We start from the raw sequence: 11,031 nt of genomic DNA on the forward strand, positions 1-11,031 counted from the left end.
TTTTAATAAATTTTGAACATTATTTAACACATGTAATAATCTATATTCATCAATTATATATTACACAAACTTCAAAGGTGGGTAAGTGTTACAAGCAGAGTTTGATCTGGATGGGAATTGGATCTTGATGAGAATTGAAATGTGTAAAAATAAATAAGTAGGTATATAATACTATTTAATAGTTTAAATTTTTAAATAAATGAACAAGCACTCATTTAATATAATTGGTATCAGATTTAAATTCAGTTCTTAATTCGATGTCACTCCAAGTGTCCGACTCAAAAGATGTTCGAGTGAGCCACCTAAGTAGACAGAGTAGTCCGTGGCTTCTATGAATATTAAGGGGAAATTAAAATGTAAGGAAAAAAGAAAGAGGAATCTCTTGAAGATGATTGGGAATTCTAACCACCATTGTGACATTCTCACCAACTTGGTCCTAAGCCTTTTGATCCCATTTGGTTGCTGTATTTCACATTGGAAATCAAACCATTGTGAGCTACTAAAACTTGAAATTGAATGATGTAAAATTAAAATAAACTGGGGATTCAATCGGAATGTGATACTAACACTAAATGTGACATCACGATTATTGAAGATGCTTGAATTTGAGATTGGGCTACTTAATGCGGGGTCGATATAATTAATATTTCTTTTATTTTTCTATGGACGGAGAGCTACTATATTATGTGATTGCGTTGTTTGATTGAAAAGTCAACATCCTTGCATATCCAGGCAAGCAATTTCTTAATTGAAATTCATTCTAAAGTCATTGGCCTCAAATCATATGGATTCTAATGAGTTCTGAAGTCAGCAACGTTATTTCATTACATAAAAGTCATTAATCCCACGAAAAGTGAGATTAAAAATAAGTCTATAACATTTTTCTTCACCAAGAATTATACTACTATCAACTTGGTGTAATATATATATATATATATATATATATATATTCAGTAAGTAATCGAAACAGTTCAGGTTGTTAAACATAGGTAAAAGTTTAGATCAGTACAAGCAATCCCTAATTGCCAGAGCAAGAATATTAATAGGAATATGGACAAGAGCAACATCCTTAGTAAGATGACTTTTAGAAAGCTTCGAAATAGCATGGGCTACCTCGTTGCCATGCCTATGGACATGACTAATACATGATGAGAAGAATTTTCGAAGCGCCACTTTAATATCATAGGATACTGCTTGAATTTCAACTGCCCGCGATCTGCTTCAAGAACAACTTTAACAACAATTAAAGAGTCACATTCAAACCATACCTGGTCAAATATACAATTCAAAGCCCATAAGACTGCTTTTCAAAGACAGATGGTCTCTGCTGAAGTTGCGCTACAAGCAAGAAAAGGACAAACCACAGCCTGCAAAATATTTCCCATATAATCTTGGAAGACAGCTCCACCACCCCCAACTTGGAATGAATGAAAAAAAGACGCATCCACGTTACATTTAATAAAAGCTTCGTGTATCTTGTATGGAAAGATAAAAAATGCTGAAACATAGGTAAAAGGTAAAACTTAAAACTTTAGTTAAAACTTGTGATACATGTCCCACATTGTATAAGTGTACATTGAAAATAAATAAATAAAAATAAAATAAAATAAGAAAGATGATTATATAACCATGACATAGTAGGGCAAGGAAATTTTCCCAAGTGATATGGGCGAAGCAGGTGTGGCTTCGCTTGAATGGTATTAATAACCATGATTAATAGAGATGAATGGCTGGTTCTGTCTCATTCCATTAAAAAATAAAATAAATAAATGAATGACTATTCACATGGCCGGAGGGAACTACGTAACAGAGGAGCACGTGCGAGAATACCCCTAGTAAATTATTGAAAGTGCCCTGAATTTTTTTATTCCAAGTGGTCACAATGAATCCGGCTAAGGGACATTTTGGTCATTTGATAGAGAAGAGATTGACGATGGAGTTGGAGATTTTCGAAGATGAAGACGTTCTCCTTTCAAGTTTGGGCTTTTTCACCGAGCAAATTGTTCCCTCACAGCCATCAAAAGTACATTCTCATAAATGAGAGGGCACTAAGTTGTGCTCTTATTGTAGTTTGTCCTTTAAAAAAAAATAAAAACAACCATAATATAATATTTTTCTTGTAACCCTATCAATTAATATATATATATATATATATATATATATATATATATGTGTGAGCTTTAGAAGATTCCTAGTGGAATGGTCAAAATTCTGATTTGCATGTTTTAAATTACTACTTGGATTGAAATTTCGAGAGCTCTAACATGTTTTATGGCGCTTGGTGTGTGCACATAACATGACTACTACGTAGAAATGATGCTTAACAAGTTATGTATTGCTTACTTTTGAAAAAGTTATATATTGCTTGTATTTGTAGAAGCCTTTAAAAAAGAAATAATTGCAACTTTATGAATAAAATTTTGTTCAATATTGGCAATCTTCAAATAAAGTTGCTGAATAAATTTAATCAAGCTCCTTAGACATGAAGGAAGCCATGAACCACCCAAAATGAGTGAACACATGAAAATGCTCTCACTAATACTGGTAATAATTAGCTGGAAACAACCTAAAATCAAACAAGCTGCCAATGGCTTTGTGTGTGTAGTATGGTTCGTTGTATTGGTCGATTTATAATTCTTTTTCAAAGGTTCGATATCGTTACACACCTTCATGAACCGGCCGGTTCAGTCGGTTACACTGCGACCGATACCGTGACTGTGAACTATGGTATATAATACTCATAAAATTGGTAATCTTGCATTTTGAAGTTCTGAACCGGGGTATTGAAATTAGAATTAAAGAAAAATTAGTTTAAATTTTAAAATAATTTTTCTTTACTTTCAAATTCAAAGCGTGCATACAAAACATAGCATTAGTGAAAAAAAGATTACGTAGAGAAAATGATTGAAAAACCAATTGTTGATGAAGGATGGAAGAGAAAAAGAAAATTTAAATGGTGGTGCACTATTAAGATAAAAGCCAAGTAGAAGGACAAGTAAGAGAATTTATGGATTTTGATTCTTGATTGTTGAAGAATGTATGGATTTTGAATAATTAAGTTTGTAATTCTCCCATTTTGGTCTTACAAAAAATAAAATCAAGAACATATAACAAATCACAACCATCATCTGAAGCTCAAAATTTTTCTCTAATAATCAAATGATTATTGATTTCCCATAAGAAAGATGTATTCACATTAGATATATAGTTCGGGAGATTGGTTTGGTGGATATAAGTGTCTAACTCACTAGGTATTGACTATTTATTTATTTTCATTCTTTTTGCCTCGTCAAGAAATACACTCTCATGTACGCTAATTGTTTCTACGAAAACTTAAATTCTCGATTTGAGAACTAGAACCTTTGGTGTTTTAAGATGTTATTTGATAAAAATAAAAATTAAGCACTAAAAATTTTAAGAATTGAGTTTTAATTAGTAAATATAAAGTAGAAATTTCTATATATATATATATATATATATATTTTTTTTTTTCAAGTGTTCATCATTTAATGAAAAACGCCAGTCTAAAATTTTTAACTTATTTTCAATGACACGCATTTTTGGAACTAATATTTAAATTGCATTATAAATGCACTCAATTAAATAAAGACTTAATCAATGTGAAATTAGATTATCAAACAACATCCATGATAGGGTTAGAGATTTCTTAAGCATGGGTCACAAATTTACAATAATATTCTCGCAGATTGGGCTTGTTTGTGATGATTGTTTGGGCTATAGTTTGGGCTCACAAATTTACAATAATATTCTTGCAGATTGGGCCCATTAAATTATATTTTTATAGAATTTCAAATCTTCTCCCAAACTTTTCTTATAGTAAGTCAAACTTTTAACAACAATTCCGGTGGAAGGACTTTTGGTGTGATTTGATGGTGTGAGGTAGGATGGAAATTACAAACGAAAAGCCCTTTTACATAAGTTTCTATACGCCTGACCTATCAACTTTTCAACTACTTTTGACTGTCAATGCCACCTAGAAACAATGTGTAACAAAAATTCAACGCAAAGTCAGTCCACCCTAGAAAAATCCATCCCATGCAAGGGGCAAGAAATGTTTAGGTGTCACAGTTGGAAATTTTGTTCTCCGGGAACTTTCTCACAAAATTATCTTTTAGTTGCATTAGTTTTCCACAATCTAATATATGCATATACATACATACATACATATATATATGTGTGTGTGTGTGTGTATATATATATATATATATTATAACTTCTATGACATGCATCTATTCAGTTTACATACTAGCTCTCAACCAAACTCTTTTTTTTTTTTTGACTGCAACTAAAACTTGTACAAAACTAGCACTACAAATTTTCTTTACAAGAGTGATGTGTTTTCCATCAATATTCTTCTCCTCAATTTGTTGTAGTACAGCAGGAAAAAAAAATGAAAATTACCTTTCAAATATACATACATACATACATACATACATATATATATATATATATATATATATATGAAAATTTAGGAGAAACTTTATTTTGTCATTAAAAGTTCAAACTCATACACACCCACTCAATATTGTCAACATTCTTACTACTCAATTTGTAGTATAGCAAAATATAAGAAAATTTAAGTTTTTTTTTTTTTTTTTTAATCCGAAAGTTCAAACAAGTGAACGTATATACACCACTCAACCTCTTCTTCAAAGAAAACGAATATATACATCACTCAACCTTTCCTTTAAAGAGGAGCAATCATCGATCATCTATCTAAACTAACACGTAGCTTAATTAACTACTATGTAAGCCATCCATGTCAGATTAGCTTTCTGTCCCTAGTTGTACGTAGCACCAAGAAGGAAAGAAGACAAAATGTACCCATCCAATAAACTTCTATAAGTATCTAAAATTATATAGTACTCTCTCTTCCTATATATATATATATATCATGAAATGATATGAACCACTATATTATTCCCAATATCCCAACTAGAAGTCTCCTCATTCCGCCCACTCTTCTCCCCTCTCAAAACTACCAATCAAGTGATCAAGCCACACTTCTGAAGTTGAAGAATGAGTGAAGCATGGTGTGTGTGTATATCAGACTCCATTATTAATTGCGTCTCAATCTTCTTCTCTACTACCAAATAAAGAGTCCTAGTCAAACCAACTCCACTGAAAAGTACTGGACCATGTGAAAGACCATGAATAAACCAATAACGTTTTTCTCATAATAATGATTTCAATAAATAAAATTATAGATGGATTTTTTTATTTGATAAATAAAACCATTGTATGATACAGGGAACAATTGTTGACATACCACCGATGTTAAGGATTCAATTCTATCACTCATAATAATAATAATAATAATAATAATAATATATAAACCACAAGACATGTCACTTATATTAGATTTATATAATAGCGATCGGTTAATTGAACATATATGCCCAGAGAATAATGGGTTTTTTGGAATGAATTGTAAACTTGGACATCAATTTAATTGTTGTAATGCATAATGTTTTGCTTTGCCGGGAATGTAATCGGTGGCTTATATGTAAAGTGCATTATTATTATTATTATTTTCTGTAAATAGTGAAGTGCATTATTGGTTATATACTTCTATTAGAAACGGTGTTGATGTTTCAGGGATTGATTTAAAAAAATTTAGCATTTCGCCCAAGATTCGAAACTACAATTTTATGTTCCTTTCGGTACGAATGAAGAAAATTAGATAGAAGGGAGAGAAGAATAGATGGATAAGACATCGATCTCTAAGAAAATAATAGAATGATTCCTTCTATTTGTTTGGTTGGATGGAAGAGAATCGAGGAGATAAATTACTAATATGGAGGAGAAAGAATACTTCCTTCTATTCTTCCCGTTCCGTTCAAATTTAGAGAAATGAAAATTTGTTAAGGTGTGTCTCATTCATCTTTTTTTCTCTGATCTCTTTGTTTCTTCTCTACCAAACGAAAGAAATTTATTTCTTTTTTTATATCTTCCTTCATGACTAGAAATATGACAGTATAAATTGTATAATAAAAATGGTCTTTTCACTAAAATCTCTATTTATAATAATAAAAACACAATATATATAAATAACAAAACAACAATAAAATTTATTAATAATAGCAATAAACGAAATAAAAACAAGTCTGCAGTGGCTATTGCCACTGATTACATAGTTCATCTGAATCTAGCAATCATATTAAAATGGTGCTAGAAAAACAATGTCTTAGATTTCAAGAATTGGTGACCAACATCATGTTCTTGAACTCCTCAAAATCCAGCAACCCATCAGAGTTTGAATCAAAAGCTTGAATCATGATCTTACAATCTCTGCCATTATGCTCATCCCATAACCCTAATCTTGACAGTATGCTTTGGAGCTCCTCATAGGAAATGAATCCATCACCATTCAGATCAAACACATTGAAAGCCTTGGCAAGATCAGCCTCCAGATTATTATCGGTCGCCTCCTCCTCCTCCTCATGATCAGCAGCAACCTTGCTGCTTTCACCGATGTTTGGCTTGATAATGGTGTCGCAGAAGAATAAGAAATCAATGAGGTCGAGGCTCGTTTTTCCTACCAATGACTCGAGCTCGTGCAGGCTCGTATGGACACCAATCCTCTCGAGGAGCCAGTTGAGCTCGTCGAGGCTCACCAGGTTGTCACCATTTTTGTCAAGCTGCTCAAAGATCCGGTGCAAATCTTCGGAGTTGAGAGGAGACATGGTTTGGCATAGTCACCAAAATATATGTACAAGAAGTAGGTTGTTGGGTGATGACACAGTTGACACTACAATTTATACATTTTGAAGAATATACGTAGTAATGCAAGACTAGTACTATATATATAGAAAAATGTAGAGGCCAGGTCATAATGACACCTGCCATTGTTGTTGTGTGGTATTACTCATTCTTTCAACTTGCACGAAGCTTCGTGGAAGAAGCCCTTGTGAAAGGAACATTGATACTATATATGTGAATTGTGTGGTTGGTTGGTTGGTGATGAGCTCCAGTGTGAGAAAAGACTATTTGCGTTATTCGAATTGTCCTGATTTCAAGTTTTTGTTACACTATGCAACGAGTGCATTTGAATTGTCTGTGTAATATATGTTACGATAATGAATAGTTAGATGCACCTGATGCAAACGTGCGAAACAAAGTTTTTTTGGATTTTCATATAACAAATTCAGGGAGGTTCAAGCATATGGCAATTAAGATTGTTAGGGCCCACCATATTAGGTATATATATAAATTTATTATGCTTCATGTATATTTTTAATTACCAAACAATTCCCCAATCAAGGACGGCTCTATAAGGCAACCAAGCTGGTCGCTTAAGGCCCCTAATAGAAGAAGAGGCCCTTATCTCATTATATTAGTTACCCAATATATGTTTTTTTTAATTAATTAATTATGCTTAGTGCCTTATATTAATTACCAAATAAATATATTTGCTACTGTATTGGTCCAAGTTTGTTTTTATATTAATTAGTTATATATATATATATATTAATGAATTATTTATGCTTTGTATATTGTATTAATTAAGACGGTCACCTAAGACCCAAATAGAAAAAAGTCTCAAGTCTCATAATTATATTAGCTATTTATTTCTTTTAATGCATTGACTATGTTTCATGTATTATATTAATTATCAAATAAATGCATTAGTTATATATATAAATTATTAAATTATTTGTGCTTTGTGTATAGTATTAATTACCATGGGCAGCTCAATCATAAGGTAATTAAAGCTATAAGGCTTCCAATGAAAGAAGAGTCACATATTTCGTTATAGTAGTTATATATTTATTTTAATGAATTAATTATGTTTAGTGTATTGGATTAATTAATTAATATTACCAAATAAATACATATGTCTTGTATTATATATTTCTCATTATATTAGTTAGTAATTAATTAATTACTTTTGAATGGTCAAATTGCATATCTTCTACACTACATTACATGCAAATTTTATTTTACTTAATTTAGAAAAAAAAATAGATAATATGAATATTTCTTCAAATTTTGATATTAGAAGATTTCAGGAATTGCATCTTAAAGGTTTAAGTAGTTTTTAGTCGGTGTTAATTAATGTTATTATTGTTTGTTTCAATTCATTTAAGTTTCAAAAGGTAAGCAATAGTTTATATCATGAAGATAGTAAGGTTCACCAAAACATGTCAGATGTGTGTGGTTATAGCATTGATATTTTCTTCCTACACGTCTAGGTATACCGACATAACTCATAATATACCACATTCCAGAATTTCTATTTATAATTATAATTTTTTTTTTTGGAGGCAAGTAGAAATAATAAATAAAAGCAGAATTGTTTAAATTGCATTAAATATTTGAATTATTCTAGACAAGAAACTCACAAATCCGCATTGTCATTATGAGAGCAGGAGAGAATCCTACAGTTAACTAAGAACATTCGAGCCTCTCCGAATTTTGGCTCTCCAAAAATGTCACTTCAACTTTTCTTAAAGTCACGTCAGCAGTTTTCGCTCTCCAGAAAAGGCACTCTATCAGACAATCCAGATTTTAGCTCTTAAAAAAAAATTTAAATTAAATTAAATTTTTACTTTTTTTTAACTTTTTCCTAATGTCTATATTTTTCATCTTATATAATGAACACTCATTGTATAAATTAAAAAATAGGATTAATATTGCAACTTTAAACATTACATTATCCATTACATGGATTAAAAAAGATACGATTAATATTATAACTTTAAACAATAGATTATTCATTATATGGATTAAAAAAATTTAGGATTAATATAACACAACTTTAATCGATACATCATTTATTATATGGATTAAAAGGATTGATGTTATACTTCACGATATGCCAGCAACTTTCTAACTCAAATTCAGCGCTTGTTTCACTACGAAACACCTCTTTAACTTCTGTCATCGGCACAAAAAAATTAAAAATAAATTAAAAGTCGAATATTTAAAATATTTACGAATTATATTTAAAACAATAAATAACTCACCATATCATTAATGCTGAAGCCACTGGGGCGATTCATTTCGATGTTAGTAATGCACCCAGAAAATTTGTTGATTTGTTTTCATATGGTGGACCAACGATTCATCAAAAGCTACTACATTTCGAGAAGATGGAACACCAAGATGTTATACATAACTTTCAAGAATTCGCTCCCATAACTTTATCTTACTTAGATCTACCTCTGTATTTGCATCGGAGGTAATGGACATCCACGCCCAACATAAAGCCTCATTTTTTGCCGTGAACTAATTTCGATTTTGGGTAATCGGTTGTTGTGTAAAATGTTGGGAGTTACTTGATTAAGGATTAATGGAATCGGATTGAGTTTGAAAATATATCTAAGATTAAGAAAATAAAAGATGAAATAGCTTGAATGGTAGAGAATAAAGATGGTTAGATGTGATAATTGGTAGTAGAAGTTGGGGTATTTATAGAAGAAAAGTGAATTTTTTATTTTAAAAAAATTAAAATTAAAATTTTGTTTTTTTTTTTTTAATTATAGCTGTTAAAGCATTGTTTGTGTCAGTCAAGCAGTGTCTTAACGGTCAAATGCACGGTTTGTGATAGAAATTTAAAATTAAAAACAAAAAAAGGTTTTAAAATATCAATTTTTAAGGAAAAAAAAAAAGTTTTTTAATTTATTTTTGGCCCAAGTCAAAAAAAAAAAAAAATTTGGACAAAACCTAAACAATATGTTTTTTTATTGAATGAATTTTATTATTATTATTTTTTTAAAAAAGAGCTCAAAATAACCTCCCTTCTTCTTCTTTTTTTTTTTTTTTTTTTTTTTTTCCAAAAAAATCATGCTGCCAAATAGTAACGAGGTGACTTGGCAAAAAAAAAAAAAAAAACCCAAGGTAGCGCTTTTTCGCTAGCCAGTTCGCTAGCCGTGGTGGGCCTACTTCATTTTCGCTAGGCCACTTCTAAAGTAGAGATTGGACTATCGTGTGGGACCTACCTATATTAACTGGCTAAAAAACATTGCCCTTCGAGTACAAATAATTACTATAACAATCAATAAACCTACAACACAAGTTGATTGAGCTTTGAGTACCAACAAAATGGAATCTTATTTAGATACAAGAAGGGACCAAATGGTAGTGTGATAGGGTTTGGTATGTTTCTTGATAGAATCTCCCCAAGTATGTAAGTTAAAAATTTGAATCACATCGCTTACCCCTCCAGAAATTTCCACCACAAACCTTTCCCAGGTCAACAACCCACGTCCCAGGGCAGGCCGGAATTGATTCCAAAAGACATGGTAATTGCTGGAAAAAATGGCAATCACATTTGTCGGCAGAGATTTTAGACCTTGTGTCACCCTTTTCACATGGTAATGAAACATCTCAAATTTTTGAACCTGTTTCTTCTCATGAGTTGTCAGAGTGTGAGCGAGAGAATGTAGATATTGTTCCTCTAGTATATTCTCTTTGTTCAGTCTTCAAAAAGTATCTAAACAATTATGAGATATCATATCAGTCTATACATACAAATGCCAACAAATACGTCCCTACAATCATCCCCTCTTGGGACCAGCATCCTCACTCACTTGAACTCATGGGCTTGTGCATGTCCTATTTTCGGCTGAAAATTGGCACTAATACCATATGTCGCGACCAGCCCTTATGTGTAAATATTGTCCGTTTTACAAACTCCGTACAAACGGTTTTCAAAGCCCACGTCTACACAGTTGAGAAGATGTTCACGTCCACAACCTCTCTTTCCCTGGTGATGTTGAACATCACAGCTTTCACACAAATCGGATCACATTCAAATGCTAATTCCCATACAATTTTAGCATTACAGATTTACCATTTCACCTACTTGTCAGAGTTCAATCATGGATTTGTATTTTCAGCATGGTTTCTTATTCTTTAACCAGAAATAGTAAAAATAAATTAAAACAAGAACTCCATTATTTTCCGCTTACCATCTTTCAAATATATATATTTTTTTCTTCCAGAAAATTACATTTTGCAAACCAATTTAGCACAAAACCAGGTTTGATAAGTTAGAAAAAGAAA

At 31.3% G+C, this 11,031-nt stretch overlaps 1 protein-coding gene across 1 annotated transcript; it reads right to left on the reverse strand.

The window, feature by feature from the left end:
• Nucleotides 1–6,066: 6,066 nt before the first annotated feature.
• On the reverse strand, nt 6,067–6,851 carry LOC132274483 (probable calcium-binding protein CML44). The gene has a single exon (XM_059775752.1). The coding sequence runs from the start codon at nt 6,705–6,707 to the stop codon at nt 6,216–6,218; it is 492 nt and encodes a 163-aa protein (XP_059631735.1). The 5' UTR covers nt 6,708–6,851; the 3' UTR covers nt 6,067–6,215.
• Nucleotides 6,852–11,031: the final 4,180 nt, after the last annotated feature.

This window comes from Cornus florida, unplaced genomic scaffold (genome assembly GCF_030987335.1).
Source record: "Cornus florida cultivar Cherokee Brave unplaced genomic scaffold, ASM3098733v1 CherokeeBrave_3.0.0_Hap2_Chr09, whole genome shotgun sequence".
NCBI lineage: Eukaryota > Viridiplantae > Streptophyta > Magnoliopsida > Cornales > Cornaceae > Cornus > Cornus florida.

What these genes read in the sequence shown, in the direction of transcription:
- LOC132274483 (XM_059775752.1), bottom strand. Translation starts at nt 6,707, where the DNA reads ATGTCTCCTCTCAACTCCGAAGATTTGCACCGGATCTTTGAGCAGCTT.